The 21238-nt window shown below is 45.2% G+C and overlaps 3 protein-coding genes across 3 annotated transcripts in view; 1 reads left to right on the top strand and 2 right to left on the bottom strand.

The window, feature by feature from the left end:
- The window catches only part of DNAJC16 (DnaJ heat shock protein family (Hsp40) member C16), an 11850-nt gene extending 1264 nt beyond the window's left edge, over window positions 1-10586 (top strand). Inside the window, exons 2-14 of the mRNA XM_072426735.1 lie at window positions 1482-1671; window positions 1795-1861; window positions 1975-2311; window positions 2987-3021; window positions 3103-3306; window positions 3886-4016; window positions 4278-4458; window positions 4541-4723; window positions 5712-5788; window positions 6168-6248; window positions 7606-7704; window positions 7889-8056; window positions 8923-10586. Of these exons, the coding sequence (XP_072282836.1) occupies window positions 1505-1671; window positions 1795-1861; window positions 1975-2311; window positions 2987-3021; window positions 3103-3306; window positions 3886-4016; window positions 4278-4458; window positions 4541-4723; window positions 5712-5788; window positions 6168-6248; window positions 7606-7704; window positions 7889-8056; window positions 8923-9313 (2121 nt within the window). The 5' untranslated portion in view covers window positions 1482-1504 and the 3' untranslated portion in view covers window positions 9314-10586. The remainder of the gene's footprint in view (window positions 1-1481; window positions 1672-1794; window positions 1862-1974; window positions 2312-2986; window positions 3022-3102; window positions 3307-3885; window positions 4017-4277; window positions 4459-4540; window positions 4724-5711; window positions 5789-6167; window positions 6249-7605; window positions 7705-7888; window positions 8057-8922) is intronic.
- Window positions 10587-13479: 2893 nt separating this feature from the next.
- On the bottom strand, window positions 13480-17623 carry AGMAT (agmatinase (putative)). Its single transcript, XM_072426108.1, has 7 exons — window positions 17264-17623; window positions 16710-16912; window positions 15336-15384; window positions 15046-15241; window positions 14662-14841; window positions 14360-14444; window positions 13480-13881 (listed from the first exon to the last, which is right to left on the bottom strand). The coding sequence occupies exons 1-7, from the start codon at window positions 17578-17580 to the stop codon at window positions 13808-13810; spliced, it is 1104 nt and encodes a 367-aa protein (XP_072282209.1). The 5' UTR covers window positions 17581-17623; the 3' UTR covers window positions 13480-13807.
- A 1936-nt stretch (window positions 17624-19559) lies between these two features.
- The window catches only part of CDA (cytidine deaminase), a 9233-nt gene continuing 7554 nt past the window's right edge, over window positions 19560-21238 (bottom strand). The window contains exon 4 of the mRNA XM_072426070.1: window positions 19560-20150. Within this exon, the coding sequence (XP_072282171.1) occupies window positions 20034-20150 (117 nt within the window). The 3' untranslated portion in view covers window positions 19560-20033. The remainder of the gene's footprint in view (window positions 20151-21238) is intronic.

Raw genomic sequence — 21238 nt, 5'->3', positions numbered from 1 at the left:
GCTGTGATATCACTTGTACCCCAACCTGGGGCCCCCCATTACACCCCTGCCCCTGTCACCTCCTCACCTGTGTGATTACACCTGTACCCTAACCTGGGGCCCCCCATTATACCCCTCCCACTGTCACCTCCTCATCTGTGTGATTACACCTGTACCCTAACCTGATGCCCCCATCATACCCTCATCTGTCACCTCCTCACCTGTGATATCACCTGTACCCCAACCTGGGGGCCCCCATTATACACCACCTCACCTGTACCCCAACCTGGGGCCCCCCATCATACCCCTCCGCCGTCACCTCCTTACCTGTGTGATATCACCTGTACCCTAACCTGTGGCCCCGCATCGTACCCCTCCTCTCCGTCACCTCTTCACCTGTACCCTAACCTGGGGCCCCCCATCATACCCCTCCCCATGTCACCTCTTCACCTGTGTGATATCACCTGTATCCTAACCTGGGGCCCTACATAATCCCCTCCCCTCGTCACCTTCATACCTCGCTTCACCTCCCTAGTGTGATATCCCCTGTACACTAACCTAGGGTCCCTGTCATCCTTCTATCGTTTGTCACCCTGTCATCTCCATCCCTCACTTCACTGCTCTGGCATGATTCCACCTCCCGTCCATGGGATACCAGGTGACCTGTACTCACCTGGGGCTCAGTCATCCCCCAGTGTGCCATCACCCCCCCCTCCCCACCATGTCATCTCCATCCCGCAGTCCCCCAATGTCCCCTCACACAACCCCCCCCCCCATCATCTCCATCCTTATCCCCCACATTCCTCTGTGCAGTAATCACAGATTTGCTCTTACTGCAGCCACAAATATCCAAACGTATGTAAAATGTTTACATTATGCCGTGTCCCCACCTGCTTCCTGTCAGTAGTGCACACTGTACTGGGCAGGGGTTAGTCATGTGATCTCATGCCTTTGGTCATGTGATTTATTATTCTGCAGTCATGTGATCGCATCCTCTGTAGGAGTGATGCAGCCCTGTATCATTATTATTGCTGTACATGGAGTTATGATTCGGTTACCCCATGTTGGTAGAACGCTCAGCTTTCCCTAGGGGTAGCTCATCTATCAGGGCTGCCAGTAGGAGGAGCCAGGGGAGTGGCTTTGAAGGGCTTCTGTTCTGTGTGTGTCCCGGTTTGGGGCGGGCACCTCAAGGCGGCCACGTTGGACCTTTAGGTAGATCACGCATGGTAGCGTTATGAGAATAGGGGCCGTGGATGGTGCTTTCAGCAGTCATAGGAGCAGTCAGCAAGAAATTGTAACTTTTTCATGTAACCTGGGTCATAAAGGGTCAAGCAACAGGTTCACTTTAATATTGGCCCCACCAGCCGCTCAAGGGGCCACAGAGCTAATTCTGTAATAGGGGGTTTAGCGGGGCAGGGGGCTGCCCTTTGCATTGTATTTGGCACCTTTATTCGTATATCAGTGCTGCAATCTGAGCGTCTCTTTATCTTTTCTCCCTGCAGGTATTAGTGTGACAGCGTGAGATATGGGCCACAGAAAATTGCGCCTTCTCCTGCGGCTCCTGGTATTCTTCATCGTAGCCCTAAAGATCCTGTCGGCCGCCGATTTTGACCCGTACCGCATTCTAGGCGTGAGTCGGACCGCTAGCCAAGCCGACATTAAGAAGGCGTACAAGAAGCTTGCCCGGGAATGGTGAGCGCTGTGCTGAATGTCAGCTTGTATTCTTGTCTATGTGCCACGGCTGTTCTGTATCGTCCAATCACAGGTTGTATCCCAGGGGGTGTCCAATGTATTGATACAAATCTCTCATTTCAGGCATCCAGATAAAAACAAGAACCCCGGAGCAGAAGACAAATTCATCCAAGTCAGCAAAGCCTATGAGGTATGCAGGGGGGCATTCTCAGAAATGTAATTGGCTAGAATAGGAATTGTCTTCTTTCCCATTTGCTCCTTTACTGTCCAATCAAATAACAATTGCATCAATTTACCTTTCAGATTCTGTCCAATGAGGAGAAGAGAACCAACTACGACCGGTACGGCGACTTAGGTGAAAATCAAGGTTATGCCCAGCAGCAGCATCACCACCATCATTTCCGACACTTTCATGACAGTTTCTACTTTGATGAATCGTTCTTCCATTTCCCCTTCAACTCGGAACGCCGAGACTCCAGCGATGAGAAATATCTCCTACAGTTCTCTCATTATATCAATGAAGTGGTCCCAGACAGCTTCCGCAAACCCTACCTCATCAAGATCACCTCTGATTGGTGCTTCAGCTGCATCCACATCGAGCCCGTATGGAAGGAGGTGGTGCAGGAGTTGGAGGGGCTGGGTAGGTGTCCTTCATGTCATGCATAGTGGTAGAAATACTTCACAGGTATATCAGACAGCAGTGGTAAATGGCTCCTATTGTGTGATACTTCCCCCACCTCTTAGATTGTAAGCTCCTCTGGGCAGCATCCTCTCCTCCTCCTGTGTCACTGTATCTGTCTGTCATTTGCAACCCCTAAGCTGCGTACACACGTCAGATTTTTCTCGCACGATAATCGGCATCGGCCAGATATCGGGCGAGAATCTGGCGTGTGTACAGTCGGTGTCGTTCATCGTCCGTGGATCCGTCTTGGTGGATCGTGAAAGATCCTTTCCAACGACTATAATTGCACGTGTGTACGCAGCTTTAATGTACAGCGCTGCATAATATGTTGCCGCTAAATAAATCCTCTTTAAAAATATTAAAGCAGCACTACATTCACCTTTAATCCCTCAGCAGTGCTGGACCTTCCCTCGAACTGGTCCTGTGTCATCCTGGAATTCCTCTTCGTCCCGGAGGAAGTGCCAGGTGCCGCCATCTTTAGTCTTGTCTTTCCTCTTCTTCGGTCTTCTTGCTAGGTCACCTAATCTCGCACTGTGCAGGTGTGAGATCGGGTGACATAGCCGCTGTTAAAGATGAAAGAAAGAGAGCCGATCTCACTGCACATGCATGAGATTGGCCTCTCTTTCCCCTTAGTGGAAAATATGCCCCTTGTGGAAATGCAGGATCAGGTGTGCACAAAAGGAGCAGCCCTTTACCCTTTTATGTAAAGTAATAAAGAAATTGAGTTTAGGTCTGCTTTAAGCATTTAGCTAATAAAACTTCAGAGTATTCACAAATTTGTGTTTCTTTGTCAGCTCACAGCATTTGCTTATAAAGATTACCTGTCATTTGGTTACGTGGACCTCGGTCAGAGAGAGACGGAGCAGATCAGCAGCCAGTACAATATCAACATGTACGCCCCAACTATGCTGGTCTTCAAGGAGCATATTAACAAGCCGGCCGACGTGGTGCAGGTATGTGACGGGGAAGTCTTAGGGCTGTGTACATACGAATTGAACTGCATTTTGTGCAAACAAATGTGGATGTAAAAGAAGCTAATGAAGAAGAACATATTTACTGGAGCGACTAAGCTGGAATGCTTTTTCTTGCATTTAAGGCCTTTATGGATAAGGAAAATTCCAATTAGCAGGAAAGGGTTGAAGGAGAGAACACAACAGGTTAACACAACAGGTGTTAGGTGCATCCATCTTTAAATACTACAGTAAACATTAATGCCCATGTGTTTGGGGGCTCACCAGTAGGGTTAAGGAACACATAGGCATTTTGCACAGTTTCCCTGATGGACAGATGAGGTCCTGATACACATTGCTCACTTCTGTTATTGTAGCACATAAATGAACTTTATTAAAACATTTTGTGTTGCTCTCTCTCTTCAACCATTTTCTTTTTGAATTGTTCTTATGAAGGCCCGACGAATGGTTTTCTATATTAGTATCTGCAAGTCAAATTCATTTTTTGTTTTGTATATCCATTGAGGATGCCAGCACCTGGTATTTGGGTATTCTGAACTAATGTTGTTTTGTTTCTTTCAGGCGCGGGGAATGAAAAAACAAGTTATTGATGACTTCATCTCTACAAACAAGTTCCTCCTAGCGGCTCGACTGACCAATCAGAAACTGTTTCAGGAGTTGTGTCCGGTTAGGAAGTCTCACCGGCAGCGCAAGTGAGTGGCAACAGAAATATCCTGTTGATGCTGTGATGATAAAGTTATAAATGGACAATGTTTAGGACATTTTGGTGGCAAAAGTGGAAAAAAGTAGTCCAGACAGAATGCTGAAATACTTACGGCCTCAAAAGATCTCTGAATATTTCTGGCATTAGTATTGTGTGTTTTGCATGAAGTATTTCAGCGTCTATGGTAACATTTATTGGTGTAGTTGTCACCTGGCTATATATTAATCTGACTTTCTTGTACTATTTCCAGGTACTGTGTTGTTCTGCTAACAGTAGAGGGTGAGCCATTCAGAAAAACCTACGAGTCTTACCTGGCTTTTGCTTCTGCTAATACCAAGGACACGGTCAGGTTCGTCTATGTCTACAAAGACCGCCAGAGGGAGCTTGCCAGCGCACTTCTAGGCGAGGACATTCACCCCGCACATTCATCGGTGGGTATAGCAGTTTGTATTATATGTTACATTAAATAAGTTCTTAGAATATTTTTGACTGAGCGGTCTTTTTCTTTGGAAGGTTTCCATACTTGAACGAAGAAATTCAGCTGGTAGAATCGTCTATAAGACTTTGGCTCACATTTGGACTGGGAGTGAGGACAATAAGTTTTCTCTGCTCGATTTCCTGGATCGGCTAAGGAAAGACCCGAGTGTCCTGTCCTCAGAAGCCAACCTGTCTGATCTGAATGATGAGCTGGCTCCAGTGAGTATTTGAAGGGGATGGTGGGTACCTGAGATAGACAGACAGGTCTGCTGCTTGGAAGCTGGAATGCAACCATAGCTCAGTTAGCTGCTTCAGCTTTGCTCAAGTGCAACTTCCATCCATTTAAACACAACTGGATTTTCTTAATGATATGAAACCACTGGGAGACTTTATCCTATACATATACAGATACATGCCTTGATGCATTTCACCCTACTGGGCTTGGTCATCCGGCTTATAAAGAAATCCAGTATGTCAAAAATAATAATAAATATATATATATATGTATGTGTGTGTGTATATGTATTAATGTAATGTATATTAATCTGTTGTGACTTCATGGAATAAAGTCTTCCGGTGCTTGTATTACCTTTATGGACTTAAGTTGTATTGGCACATCTAAGATTGTTGAGAAATGTGACCATAAACAAGCCAACATGTTTTGGGGGTTATAGTACCCTTCCTTCATCAAAGCAGAGAACTTTAAAGGGAGAATTTAAGCAGCATGGGGGCTCAGTGGTTAGCACATCAGTCTTTGCAGCGCTGGGTCCCAGGTTCCAATCTCGGCCAGGACACTGTCTGCATGGGGTTTGTAGATTCTTCCCATGTTTCCTTACACTTTCCAAAAACATGCAGTTAGGTTAATTGGCTTCCCCCCAAAGTTGACACTTACACTGTATTATTGACATATGACTATGGTAAGGACATTAGATTGTGAGCTCCTTTGAGGTACAGCTAGTGGCATGACTATGGACTTTGCGCTGCGTAATATGTCAGTGCTACATAAATCCTGTATAATAATAATACTAAAATAGCTGGCAACATGCCTAGGTTGTGAAGTTGTTTATTTTCTAATATTGTGCACCATTTAGCATTACGTCTGCAGTGTTTGTACATCTAAAGTGTGCAGCATATCATGATTTGCTCTGTTCAGGTTTCTTATTATGAATTAAGTCTGCAATATTTAAAGCATCTCTTTTGTCTTTAGGTGTTTTTCCTGCGCTGGATCTACACTGCAGTTGATTATTGGTCAGATGTGTGGGAAAGTGTTCTCCACAATAACTGGTAAGTTCTCATTGGTTTTCCTATTGGTACCCTTTGCTGCAGAAGGGGTCTTCAAACTGAAATCTGGTGCCCAGTTTTATAGGCTTTCCAAGAAGAAGTCAGATTGACGGGCCCCTGTCAGACTGAGCTGTGCTGGGTGACAGCTATGTAAATCTCATGGAGGGACAGATAAACAAACATCTCCTTTTTATGTATTTCATCTTTTATTTAGTGGTTTGTATGGCACTCCGCTTCCACACTAGACCCGGGATTTTAGCATGCATTTAGTATTGAGTTGTAAAGTGGGATTAAAAGCTTTTTATACAAAACAAATGTTACAACTTTTTACCGTTTTGCAATATTTAATTCCTTTTGTTCTTCTGATTCTGTGTGTGTACAGGAGGGAGATGATGCCACTTTTATCGCTGATTTTCTCTGCTCTCTTCATCTTGTTTGGTACGGTCATTGTTCAGGCCTTCAGGTTTGTACATTATTCATTAGGTATTACAAGCTGTACTTTATTACCTTTATTATTATTATTTATACATTACCACATTTAGATTAGATGTCATAAGGTATGTACTGTTCAACCTTAATGGGACAATATAGGGTATAGTACTGTATTTTATCTGTTAGTACTGTACATTGAATAGAGCTTATGGGTTGTCTGTTTTTTATATTTCTGCCCGTTTTGTGACATGTACTGAAATGCCTTTAAAGTCCCACAAATATACCTACCTTTCTTTGTACTCATAGTACTGTACATTATTAATGAGACCATATACGCTATAGTACTGAATGGATAAAGTACAGCACTATACCTTGTATTGTCCCATTAATAATGTACAGTACGATACCTTCTAATGGATACAATACTGTACTTTATTTTGTCCCATTAATGTACAGTACATACCTTATATTAATATTATATGGATATAGATAAAGCATTATATGGATAAAGTAAATATAAGGTATAGTACTGTACATTACCTCTCTAATTTGACATTCTTTAAAGGATGATAACATTGGTATAGTCAGATAAGGATGTGTTGATTGGAGGATTTTATCTTTGAGAATCATGTTTAAAAAAAAAAACAAAAAAACATGCGGCTAGGTATTACACTTCAGCTTTCCAGGACTTTATGTATAATATTATATAGGATAACATCCTACAGTGATTCTATACAGGTTTGAGATAAAATAATAATATTATGTAACTGAGTCCTAACCCCTCTTATACTAGATTTGAGAGATCCGTGTTCTTTAGATCTTTTAAAGCAGAAGGGTTTTAAAATATCAGTAGTAAGGCTGTGTACACACGTTAGATTTTTGTCGTTGGAAAGAGTCTTTCATGATCCTTTCCAAGAACAAAAGACTGAAGATAAACGAGTGTTGTATAGAAAGGGAAAAGGGTAGAGTGAGTGAGCAACACCCTGCTGTTCTCTCTCCACTTGCATTGCAGTCGGCGCAATATATATTTTTACATAAAGTATACCAGTTCAGGTTTTGGTGATGAGAGACTTTTAAACGCCCTCCACGCATAGGTTGTAATACCTTGTTGGGTCCCAAATCCATAATCCTGGTATGCCTCAGTTTCCATTTACCGCACTGATGATGACCCAGACCGCTGAAACCGTTGTATGAAGATTAGAATAAATGAAAATATACACTAGCAGTGCTGTTCATCCGGCATTCTGTTTTAGGATGGTTTAAATGTGCGATTGGTACAAATGAATATCTGTGATATTTCTTTTGTTGGTTTTCATAAGGCATGTTTTTTTGTTTAAGTTGCTCTGTGTGACAGATCTTTTTTTCAAACATATATTCTTCCCATGTAGTGACTCCAGTGATGAGCGGGATTCCGTTCCTTCAGAAAAAGAAGAGCCGGGCGACAAGGAAAAGAACTCAGAGGCCAATTACAGCAAGGAGAGCACCAGGTAATTTGGCCTCCCACCTGCAGGGGGCTCTCTATCTCTCTTTCTTACTGATAATCCTGCCTCTTTTCTGCATTTCACCAGGCGGCGTTCTTTGTGTACTTACCTTCATTTATGCAAGATTGCCATGAGGAAACCAAGCTAAAATGTTTAACAGACAACCTGTAATTCCCTTTTTTTATCGCAGGGTTCCCAGGAAGGGATTTGTGGAGGTGACGGAGCTGACAGATGTGAATTATATGAGCAACCTTGTCAAGCTGCGTCCAGGTCACATGAACGTGGTCCTCATCCTCTCCAACTCCACCAAGGCCAGCCTGCTGCAAAAGTTTGCCCAGGAAGTGTACATGTTTACAGGGTGAGTGTGCGAGTTGCTCTAATAATGACCCATCACGGCTTAGAACTCCTTTACATTTATTGTTCAGTGATTTATAACCTTCAGGTATCGGGCCAGTGTGATGTGTGAGCCCTTATCAGAGATTAGTGTGGAAGGGGTAGAGCTGCTCTCCAGTCTTCCCATTAGGTTTACCAGCTCCTCTCCTGAACTGAAATTGCTTCTTCTGATTTCCCCGCACCATGAGCTTGCCAAAGTTTAGAAGCTGCAGCAAGTCAGAACCCCAGCAAGACAGAACCCTAGCTGGAGACATCCATCGTCATCCAGCCCAGTGTTTTCCAACCTTTCTTGAGACACAGCACATATTTTACTATAGAAAACTCCCGCAGCACACCACCAAATACACAAAGTAATTACTATCTGCTGCCATCCAGTGGAAGGGTTTGATAATTTCCTATAATACACCTGATGATCTCTCTCACACTACGGTGAATGGTGGTTGGGAATCGGTGATCTAACCAATTGCTCGCTAGGCTGACTGCCCCTGACCTTCCACTTTCATTCATTGGATTTCAGTTATGGAGGTGCAGCATCACATGTGAGGGGTATTTAGAATAGGGTGTATGCAAATGGAGCCTGTTGACGCTTACCCTACAAAACATTTTTATTTGCCATGGTCTGCCCACTTCTTGAAGAGGGCTGTGATGTTTTCCAGAAGGTATGTATAGCACCCTGCCAGCCATATTCTACCAGCATTGCTGAAGACCGCGGAGAAAATGTGTTTAATAGTTTTTTGATCTTGTATTGCATGCAGCGCCCCCTGTAGACAGGTTTAATCAAACATAAGCCACTGCAGTTCCCAGTAATAACTCCGTCCTATCCCATTCCAGGAGCAGCTCCCTCCACTTCTCCTTCCTGAACCTGGAAAAGCATCGGGAATGGCTGGAATACCTCCTGGAGTTCGCTCAGGATGCGGCGACCATCGCGTATCAGTACGACGAGCACTTTCTGGAGCGGGATTACACCGGCTACGTGCTGGCCCTAAACGGCCACAAGAAATACTTCTGCCTCTTCAAAGCCCAATCTACGCTGGAGGATGAGAAGCTGCTGGACGAGGCCGAGCACTGCCCGCCCCCCGGTGACACTCTGCGTAAAATCTCGCTGGGCTCCGGCTCTGGCCACATCAAAAAGAAGTTAAATAAGCTGTCGTTGTGGATGGAGCGGCTGTTAGAGGGCTCTTTGCAAAGGTTTTATATCCCCTCTTGGCCCTCACTTGACTGACACACATCGAGGAGGGGGGGCGGCCGGTCCCTCTTTTTTTCTTTTTTCTTTTTTAAACTGTGAACGCAAGACGTTTATCCTGCCAGGGAGATCCAAACGCTTTTGACGGCGTACCCCCCCAATCTTTGCCAGGAGCAAGAAACTGACCGAGGGGCGCACGCTTTGAGTTAAAGGGATCGCTGTATACCGACGCCATCGACTATGCCACTCACTGCCTGCTTGTGTCTTAAGTTCTATTTAGCTACATCAATCAAAACCAAGGAACAAAATAAAAAAAGCTTTAAGCTGCCTCGAGAGGCCACCTGCTGGAAAAGCCCAGTACTGCATTTCTTACAATAAGCTGCCTCAAGAGACCACCTGCTGGAGGAGCCTGGTACTGCATTTATGTGCAGCTCCCAAACCTCTAACCCCAATTCTTTTGTTCAGATTTATAACATTTCTGAGGTCAGTCTTGCCTCACTAGGATATATTTTAAAGGGGGTAAAGCTATCAAATATGGGTTCCTAGCAAACATTTGCCATTATCAATGCAAAGCAAGTCTTTTTGTGGTATACGATACATCTTTAGCGGCTGTTTAAGTTCAGCAATAAAGTTGCGCAGGAACTTTTTTCTCTCTGAGTCGTGGAAAAAAGGCGACACTTTATAGAAATTTTAACTATTTTGCTCCAGAGTTTATCAATAGGAAGTTGTTCTGTACAGTCTTTAAGCCATTCAATGACAGCTAGCACTATAGAGTTGGAGTAGAACCTCATAGATTTAACTGTAGTTGGAATATTTGGCGCCACCTGCTGGCTGATTCCTGCTGTACCACCAAGCTAAAAGACACCATGCAATCTTGTGTGTGTGTTTTTGTAACCCATCTTTGCCTTTATTTTCTTACAAGGTGCGGACTGAAGGGGATTTAAATATCTGAGCCATTTAAAATCATTTCATACTCAGCCATTGAATGTTGGATTTTTTTTTTTTCTTGCTGGGTGGGTTTTAGTGTCGCACAATCAATTTATCTGTCGTCTCGTAGATCATTATGGGTTTATTTTTGAAGCCAGTGGGAGAGTTTTATGTTTTCCTCGTAAAATGCCAAAGTTTTTCTCGTTGGGTCTTCGTCAGCTCAGATTTCTCACCTCTGTTTCTCTGTTGGGGTCTATAAAGAAAGCCTTAGAAGCCGAGCTTTTATGGACTGGATTCAGTTTTAGTGTTTATAAAGAAACGATTGTGAACTGTAATGAATGCGGCAATGCATTGAGTTGTCAGAGCTGGTGCCTCACCTAGGGGTCACTTCTGTAGAATTCTATACTGGAAAACTGGTGGGGTCAGGTTCTGTAGAAGGCTGAGCCCAGCAAGGTCATATTACACGAAGGTGAATGGATCAAAGAATTAGGAGTTGGTACAAGGTGCATTAGGCGGTAGGGTTTGACCCCCAATCAATTAATAACCCTTTCAGTGCTGCTGTCACTTAAGAAGTCTCCGCACCGGAGCTGTGTCCTCCATAGACTGAGGAGCATAAATCATAGGGATGGAGATTTCTGCTCTGCTGAGGCTTCCTGACTTTCTCATCTCATTCTGCTCTCTTCTTCCGTTCTAGGATCAGCCTAAGTCTGCCAGCTGTACATGGCACCAAATTGGTTCTCAGTGATAACCCCAAACCCTTTTAGCTGGGTGCACCACCCAGCACTTTTCAGTTAGCACTTGGCTGTTTTTGGGTGGTTACTGAATAATTGGTTTACAATACTGGGGCTGCCACCTACCTACAGCATCTTCCCACCTAGCTTAAATAAAAAAAAATTGTGTGTTGAACACTGACATCTGAATGGTGGCCTAAGGTGAGGATTTGTACACCCAGCCCTTCTAGGCAGAGATTATTCATTTACACATTCCCTGGACAGCAGCTTCCCTCCAAAGCAGCTGGTGAGCAGGAAATGTGAACTGTAATAGCCAGCATGTTCCCTATAGATGTGCACGCTGTCTGACTGGTTTGCAGTGCTGGGGATCCAGTTTATATGTTCCCTACAGTATGGGGGCTGCTCGATTTTCTTACAATAACATTTGATGGGTTGGCCATTGCTGTTCAGACATTCCTGCATTACAGGATCTCCTGGCCAGGTCTTACACCTCACCTGTTCAGTAGATGGCCTGTACAGGTTTCATCGTTTGGGTAGATTGAACTTTTAGAGGACATTTGCAGTTTGAGCCAGCTTTGTCATAGCTATTCTTTTTAGTTTCAGCTGAGGTTTGGGAATAATAAACAGATAATAATGGGGGTGCTGTCACTTTAGGAAGCTGATTGACACAAGCTGATGCTCTGCCTGGTGTTTACTTAAAGCGACAGTGCTCCCATAATCATTTGGAGCTGGACGATGCTGTAAAAGACTCAGGCAGGCAGCTTGATGGCAGCTGACAGCTTGCAGTCACATTAATCGCTGAGGCTGATAGTTACGAAGGCCTTATAGATATTTATTCTCCCACTTCTGTGATATTTTTCTCCTAGAATGGTTATTAAATACCAAAGATATTTGTGACCAATCGCTGTACCCCTAGCACTGGAGGTGCCCAACAATCGGCTTTAAATCAACATAGCCAGAACGGCGCAGACTTAAGCTGCCCCTAGCCCACCATTCTAGTTCTCTATAATCTAATCATTCTGGGTCTTTGCCCCTCCCACTGCTGTCACATGACCAGCGCATTCACCCAGCTTGCAGGGTACTAAAGATCATTGCACGATTACTCCCCCCTGGAACGTTCCCCCTGACCGATGGAATAAGAACACTAGGAAATCCATTTCATATTAAATTATTTCTGGCAGAAAACTTTGCACTTTTTTTTTTTTTTTTTTAGGAAATAACTTATTTAGTTTTTATATTATTTAACTTATATGGTCATTTGTATATTTTTTTGTTCGTTTGTTTTAAGATAATGAATTACTGCATTGAAATCTGAAATAAACTATTTTACCGTCTGATGTGTGGCGCGGGGTCATTGGCGACTGTGTGATGTGTGCCGTGATGTCATTGGGGAGTGCGGGTCAACCTAACATTGTCACAGTCAAGCAGTTTGGGTGGTCACCAGTGTCCCCTCCCCCCAGCCTGTGATTGAACAGTAAGCTAGCAGCAGACTGATGATGTCATTGTTCTGCTCCGGTCCCCATGTTCTTGTCACATGTGTAAAAAAAACATGATTGGCTGAGGGTGAGTCTCAGTGAGCAACTTGGATTATTATTGTTAATAAAAAGTATTTATATAGCGCAACATATTATGCAGCGCTGTACATTAAATAGGGATTGAAAATGACAGACTAATACAGACAGTGACACAGGAGGAGGAGAGGACCCTGCTCCGAAGAGCTTACAGTCTATTGCATGAAGGCTTACAATATTGTCTCTATATATGAGCCCTGTGGGTTATCACTGCAATCCGAACCGCTGTGCTGTGATCCAGTGCATAGGAGCTTCCTGTAATACAATGTGTGGGAGGAGACTAGAAGCCCCACCCACTAAAGGAGGGCTGCAGACAAGACTAGAAGGGTGGAGCTTCTAATCCCCTCCTACATCTCTACTCCCTGTGCAGTCTATGCTGATGTCCCTGATACATTCACAAGGCCACATCTGGGTTTGTTGCTGCACACAGCAGATTTATACCCCTTGTGGCCTTTGAGGGAAATAAAAGATTTGTGCCCGGAGTTCAGCTTTAAATTGGCATCCCCTTTGGCCTACTTCAGGGTCATTTACCACCTTACAAATGATTTCCAGGGGGCCAGATTACTCATACACAGATTTCTAAGACACTTTAATAGAAAATGATCCCAGCAGTGGGGATATATAACTTCTCTATACACTTTGTACCCTCGGCCCAATGACTTATTAATATTTGGTGTTACAATGATTGCTGGGTCTGCTCGCTCCAGGAGGGATTTGGGTGAATGATCATTAACACGTTCTAGATTTTTCTGGCCTGTGATCATAGAGCAAATGTCACCTTATTGACATACAGACCTATTCACTAACCAAACAGTAGGGGGCTCTTACTTCCTGTTGAGTCGCTTCCTGTCTCCATGCACCTAACAGTCTGTTCAATGTGTTGTCACAACCACTAGGTGTCTTCATGTGACAACCGAGGAGTGAGAGACTGCTTGAATGTTGTCACCCTACAACAGGAAGTTCCAGAACAAAGACCTTCATGGCAGGATCACCAAGGATTATTTTAATAACAATGATTAGTGCAAACATTTTATTAGATTTTAGTGAATGGCTTTATCCTAATAGTTTAAGTAAAAATAATTTTGTTATCCTCAGAGCTCTGTAAGCTTCAGCTAATATTTGATTGGCTGCTCATCAGGAAGTCAATTTACATTCACTGATTTTCTTTTTCTCAGCCTGGTCCAGCGCTTGTTTCCCCTGGATAAAGCTCACCGCTGCAGCATCCTTCCGATCCCTCTTGTCAGGTGTCGGGTGTTGTAGTGTTTATTGAGCGCCCTCTGCTTTCTGGTCTTGGTATTGCCCTCCTAGTAGTTCTTCACATTGGGTAGAACACACAGCATCTCAAACAGGAGGTTGGCTGCGGTCAGAGCTGTATTTCCTGCAACAACCAATGTAATAAATTATGAAGGAGCCAGAATTTGGGCCTCTCATTTTGTCTAAACCCCTCGGGGTTTCAAACTGTCAATGTAGTAGTACAAGGTGACAGTATAGGGCGCCGATATAACTGGTACACAGCCTATACCTGCGGCAGACTAGAAATTGATGGCAGTGCCTGTGACCTCTGCAGAGTCGTCATGGCTCCTCCCTCTGCGTTCTTTCCCATAAACTTCCCGTATTGTATTGAGCCAATCATTGGTGGTCACATGACTTTTATGAGCTGCCAAGTTTGCTCCATTGGCTCTCCTTCCCAGAATCCTCTAACAGCAAACATGGAGCCCTTCCTGCTCTGCTATTGGTCATCAGTGGCCCCTGCTACCCCCAGTGTCTCCTATGGACTCCGAGTTACCCACAATCCTTTGCAAAACTTTGGCTCGCCCACACTCCCAAGCCCAGGCGCCATACACAGGGTCACTTACCTGACAGGTCATACATTGGGGCCACTTCCACCAGGTCGCACCCTACGATGTTCATTCCCTTGCAGCCACGTATGATCTCCAAAGCCTGAAGAAGAAAAACCAAGAAAAGTTTTCACTGGATTCAATTAGCCAGTTGGAGCTGCCGTTATTGGAGGAGATTTTACATTGGACAGTGAAGGGAGAATTGCCCCAGCCGCCATATTTCCATGCTGCATGGATGGGCAGCTTAGGCCGGGGTTGTATTGATGACTTCCAAGTCTTCGGCAGCTCAACCTAACGGTCTATGGGTTGGTTTGACCCACCTGGTGTGTTGTAAGCCCGGCAATCTCGGGAGTCCCAGTGCCGGGGGCAAACGATGGGTCGATTCCGTCAATGTCAAAGGTGATGTAGACGGGTTTATCCCCCATCTGGAGCCGAATTTCCGACATGAGCGGAACCAGAGACTTGAACCAGCAATCTTCAGCTAAGACGACACGGAAACCCTGCAGGAAAACCAAGACTTTATTCAGATACCTGCACGGCCAACACGGGTAATAGCTCGGGGCCCTCCTATATGTGGCTGCCATTAGCATGTTCCCATCATAGCCCCCGACCCTTCAGGCTTTTGTGGCCCCATGTTTGGTTTCATCAAGGGAATAAATGGCTGTACTAAGTTTGCGGAGGTCACCTATCAGAGGAGGACATACCTGGTCTCTGCAGAATTTGTAGGGATCGGCGGTGTAGGAGGAGCCTCGGATTCCGATCTGTACCACCCTCTTACAGTCCAGGAGCCCCTCATCCACGCAGCGCCGGAATGGCGTCCCGTGGTAGATCTTCTCTCCGAGCGCCTGGTCCCCCGTGTCAGTGTGCGCGTCCACATGGACCAAACCAACCGGCCCGTGCCTGGGGGGAACAACAAGGAATTGTTTTGTCGGTGTGAAATATTAGTTCCGGTCTGCCCCCCCCAGATGTATATCCTACAAGGGCCAGTACTTACTTTTCGGCTACGGCCTGTAGGATGGGGTAAGTGATTGTGTGGTCGCCTCCTGCGAAGAAGAAAATAAAAATCTGTATTAAAATTGAGGGGCTTCTTGCTGATCTCAGACCGGACAATGCATGGGTGGAAGGCTGGGACTTGTGGTTCCTTCCAGGTCATACAGTGTTGGGTGACCCCACATTCTACTTGCTGCATGGGGCTACAATGGGGAGATTATATTAATTCTGGTCATTACCATAAGGCTTTGGGGGCCCCACGTGCAGCATTCTGCACTGTTGTACAGGGTGGGACCGCTGTTATCTTCCTATTGGCCAGGACAAATCGAGGCGCTGATTGTAAGGTGACCACCATTTGGTCCTTGGAAGCCCAAACAGAGTGGGGTTGTCACTGCGTATGAAGAGTGCAATAGCTAGAAGAAGGTGTGGCTTACCTAAAGAGGGAGGGACTCAATGGGTGTGGCTTAATTAACATAGGAGTAGATCAATGGGTGTGGATTATCTAAATTGGAAGGGGCTCAGTAAGTGTAGCTTTTCAAAAGTAGGTGGGGCTAAGCAAGTATGGGAACTCTAAAGTAGGATGGCCCAATGGGTGTGGCTTAGTTAAATTGGGAGGTGCTAAGCAGGTATGGTTGAACTAAAATGGGAGGGACTTAGCTAACAGAAATGGTACAATATTTGGGCCTATGTGCAGTTTGGGGAGCTCAATAGATGTGGTTTATCTAAATTGGGAGGGGCTCAATAGGTGTAGCTTTTCTAAATTGGATGTGGCTAAGTAAGTATAGGGTCTCTAAAATGGGAGGGACTTAATGGGTGTGGTTTAGCTGAATCGGGAGGGGCTAAGCAGCTATGGTTTATGTAAGGTAGGAGGAACTCAATAGATGTGGATTATCTAAGATAGGAGGGATCAGGGGGTGTGGCTTACCTAAACTAGGACCGGCTAAATGGGTGTGGCAAGGTAGGAGGAATTAAACAGGTGTGGCTCGGATGTAGTGGCATGTCTTCTGCCCTTTGTTCATCTCCATCACCTGGGGTCTGATACGATTAGTATTGTAGAGAAAAAAGCTAAAGTTTGGGGGCTTTCAGCTTACAGGAAGTGCCAATCCCACTGAATATCTGGCAGGATTAATTGGTAGTGTTGAAAACGTTTCCAAACGTCCAAAAAAAAAAAAACAAATGCAGCTGCAGCACCTACAGACCTCAATATGTGATTTGTATCCTTTAAGGGGAATTTTCATCACTTCCTGTGTCTGAGACACAACAGGAAGTGAGATGAAATTTCTCTAAAGTGATGGAAATCCAATTTTAGTTGTCACCTGAGGAAGTGATTATCTGTGGCTCCTCTAGTGAGATTTATATAGGGCCCCCCCCTCCGTACCTAATGTTAGGGGGATGCATCCGGTCGCCATGATTCTCTGATAAGCCTCTCTGATCCTCCGGCAGCTGTCCTTCAAGTCGTACAGATTCACATTGACGTCCCCGATGTCGGCCACCATGATGGAGTCGTAGGGCGCGGATCTGGTGGTTATATTAAATCTTCTGACCATGGAGGATTCGGCCCGGATGTGCCGGGGCCCAAACCTGGGACACAAAATAGTTGATTGAAGGGGCGGAGCCTGTGATGGCACACAGTGATGGCAAATCCTAAACTTTCCCTAAATATTACAATCTAATTGTACAATCTCCATACAATCTCTATGAAATGTAACGTTATGAAACCAACCCAACGTTTATTCCCTACTATATGAAGCTGATCGTCCAATCCGATAGCAGTGTTTGGTGAACACAAGGATTTTGTCCAATCAGATTAAAATATTCATGGGCCTGTCAAAGTACTACAATGTATCAATATTTGTATCATGTATCTATGGGCAGCCAATCACAGCTCAGGAATTATTAGTCACATGATCAGTATAAATTCTTCCCCCTTACCTGGCTCCGGGTCGGTTGGAGGTCCCGGTATCCAGCGGCACGCCGATAAACGCCGCGTCCAGCCCCTCCGCCGACTCCTGATAGGGCAGCTTCATCATGGTGCAAACCCCCGAGGGCCGGGCCACAAACTCCGCGCTCAGGGGGACATTAAACTTCTTATCCGAGAGACCCCTCCGGGGGGAAACCTGGATCTGAGCCCCCGGAAATCCCGATTGTAGGACCGCCGTCTGTCTCAATGACGACAGAGAAACGCCGAGTGGCCCCTGAGGGCCGGAGCCCAGGCAGAGAAGTCTGCAGATTGTACGGAGATTGGCCATGATGGCGGAGCTGTCTGCAGGGCTCAAAGTACAGCCGGACGAATACACCCCCCCCAACCCCCTCCCGGCCCCCCCGGCCCCTGCTGGGAACCTCGTGTAACCCCTCAGCTCCCTAAATAAAGGCATCTGATCAGGTGACCCCGCGGGTATTTATAGCAGCTGCTTACATTAGCTTCTCTCTATGGGTGGGGGGGTTGGACCATACACAGATCAAACGATATCCTGTTCATCGATTCCCAATCCAATCATCATTTATATCAGATAATAAAATCGGTGAATTGTGACCCCACACACATCAATCAATCAAACCGATCACCAATCAATATTCCTGGGATCTCTCGATTGGTGATGTGTCTCTGAAATCTTCTGATCTGATTGATCGAGATGTTGATCACTTCCAATTGATGGAATTCAGGAATAAGGAAATCATCTGATGAGACGATTGCACGGGCGGCTCTGATGAGCGGATCTGCTGACTGAGCGATCGGCGGGCAGATTACCCGATTGGTGACCCAAATTATGGCAGATCCGTGTCCAATATTCTGCCCCCCAATTGTAGGACGGGGGCAGGCCATACACAGGACAGACAGAGCTCTGATTGGATGTCGTCATTTTGTACTTCTGAGCGATCTTTACCAACAATTCCGATCCAAAACTCAGAAAACTGTTGCTTGTGATTGGTCGGCTTCAAATCTTATTTTTCAATAGATCAGGAATCGGATCTGCGGTGAATTAAACGACCGACCAATCATATTCGTGCTAACAACAATCTAATAAATCTACAGGAAACAAAGTACCACCTATTACATCTACAGGGCCAATGTGACATTCACCAGACATTCAATGCCAGTGAATCTTACTGGTGTGTGTATTACATAGCAGTTATGTACCCAGTGAATGTCCCATGCAGTAAGTAGGGAAGGGTGGGAGACTTGTTTTTGCTGTCTCTCATCCTATCAGAGATATTCCCCCTCACTTCCTGTATTGTGAACCCAACAGGAAGTGAAAAGAAATCTCCCTTTGTTGTCACAAGAACTCTCTGTGTCCTGCTGAGAAGATTCCAGATATGTGACAGGATGTCTCGTCTTGGTGTTCCTATTGGAGGATTTACCTTCTGTTCCGGTGACAACCAATGTGTTGCATTTCCATCACTTCCTGTGATAATGACCAAGGAGATGAACAGAGATTGGTGGAAGGATAGGGCCCAGCCATGGAAAACTTTTGAGGAATAACTTGTGATAAAATATTGAATTGATGGATTGGCTCCATTTCTGGCCAATCGGTGATCTGGATCCTCATTGCGGGGATGCTCGGACATCCATCTTCCTGGGGTCACCTCTCTGCTGATTGGACGTTGAGAATCTTTTTTTTTTTACTTTTAATAATTTTCGCAGCGTTCATCTGAAGAGCTCAAACTCTACTGTCCCAACCACAGCCACTGCAGGATTCATTTGAATGAAAGCCAGTCAGGGGTGTGGAAATCAGTGGGGCCCCCAGAAAGGCTTTAGTTGGGCCCTTGACAAACATCATCCTGTACGCTCACACTTTAAACCCACCCACTGCCTCAACACCATCCCTACAAAGCCGTTGGCTGCTTCTAAGATTGTGGTATTCCTGGCTTCCCCTCCCCAAACTGCTATCCAATCATGGCTCAGTAGAGGCGGGGTAACCAGAGGTTACCCTTTTGGGGTAACAACCCCTCCCCACCCCAGGAATCCTCAGTTTGCAGCTTCATCAGGATCTGTGAAAATGCAGAATATGTGTTCCCTGGTTTTAGCCCCGCCCATGAACATAGGCACCACCCATGCAGATTAACTGACACCCACCAAGATGTGCCAGCCCTTCCTTTCTGATCACACGAGCAGCATGCTGTGTGTCCACCATTAAAATGTATTATTTTAATGAGGGGGCGTGGCCTTGTTCTCCCAGTATTCTAAAATTCATCCACATTTATAAAACTTACAAAGATGAGACGGAAACAGTTTAAATTTGATTTTATTATTAGAAATGTATTATTTTATTATGTTTGATCTGTTGAACATCAAATTTAAAGTATTTGATTATATCAGTTCAAAAAAAAAAATGTTGATCCTGCCAGACATACTGGGTGCTGATAACTTCCTGTTTGTGTTGTACTGCTAAGATTACAGAACCCCTCCCCCTGTCATGATGATCGGTGTTTAGTGCTAGGGTGACAACGATGTTCCCTAATAGACACCATGCTGGGTGGTCACCCTTGAACAGGAAGTGTGTTACTGGCAGGATCAGCCGATGACCATAAAGAAAACAGATGCACCACATCTGAGGACAGGGGAGCTGCAATATGGGACATCTCCATCCCTGGGTTTAGATATACACGGTGCATTCTGTATTGGTCGATCTCCTGTATCTGGGGGTCACTGTGATTGGAAGACACCCGGCGCCCCCAATAAATAGCAGAATCCTCGGGGGCGTCAGTCTCGCATCTTCAGCATCTCCGGTCCGAAGGACATCGGCAGCAACTGGTGGAGGGAGGTGGGCAGGATGGAGCCATTTGGCTTGGCCAGGAAGATTTCCCACTCTTCGCCAAACTGAAAAAAAAGGGAGAGCAGGTGAAATACGAGACTTCAGAGCACCCTCTGTGTCATGCTCATCCCTGAGGACCAGCAGATGGGAAATCTACAATGGTGCAATGGTCAGTGTGACCACCGGGGGTGGTGCTGGGGCATGGCGGTAAATGCCCTTAAAGTTAGTATTACCTCTAGGTTTGGGGTATTAACTCTAAGGTGTTGGGGTAAGTATTACCATCAGGTCCAGTGTGACCACAGGGGTTGGTGCCAGGGCATTGTGAAGGGCAAGTAAGAGTCTCTAAGGTTAATATTACGATTAGGGTGTTGGGGTAATAACTCAAAAGTGTTGGTGTAATAACTCTAGGGTGTTGGGGTAATACCATCAAGGTCAGGTAAGTACCTGGGTTGGTAATAACACTCAGGATGAGTGCTGGGGAGAGTTTGGGGGTTATAGGTAGAGTTACCGTTAGGGTAAGTATTGCCACCAGAGGTACGATAAGTGCCCAGGCTACACTTACCACTGGGGTACTATTCAGGTTAATATTACCCCTGGGCTCAGTGTCAGGGTGATAACTGGGGTCAATGTTGTATTCAGTGTTGGGGATTACATAGGGTTAGTGTTGGATTGGGTCAAATATTACCATTAGGTTTGGTGTTTGTGTTGGGGTTACCATTAAGGGTCACTGTTACCTCCGGGGCATGAGATATAGGGAAGGGGGGATTAGTGTCGGGTTAGGGTTATAGTAAGGGGTAAAAACTGTTAGTGTTAAGTTAGGGTCAGAAATAGGGTTAGTGTTAGGGTTGCAGTTGGAGTTTTTATTGGTTAGTGATGAGTTTATGGTTATGGTTGTAGTTAGGGCTAGTGTTATAAAATTATAGTTTAGAGGTGGTGTGATAATAAGGATCAGTGACGGGTTAGAATTAGAATAGTTAGGGTTGGGTATATCTGGTTATGTTGGGTTTATGGTTAGGGTTGGGTATATCGGGTTATGTTGGGTTTATGGTTAGGGTTGGGTATATCGGGTTATGTTGGGTTATATTTAGGGTTGGGTATATCGGGTTATGTTGGGTTTATGGTTAGGGTTGGGTATATCGGGTTATGTTGGGTT

This window comes from Pyxicephalus adspersus, chromosome 11, assembly GCF_032062135.1.
Source record: "Pyxicephalus adspersus chromosome 11, UCB_Pads_2.0, whole genome shotgun sequence".
NCBI lineage: Eukaryota > Metazoa > Chordata > Amphibia > Anura > Pyxicephalidae > Pyxicephalus > Pyxicephalus adspersus.
The sequence above is the reverse complement of the archived record's forward strand: the minus strand, read 5'-3'. Positions and strand labels throughout refer to the sequence as shown.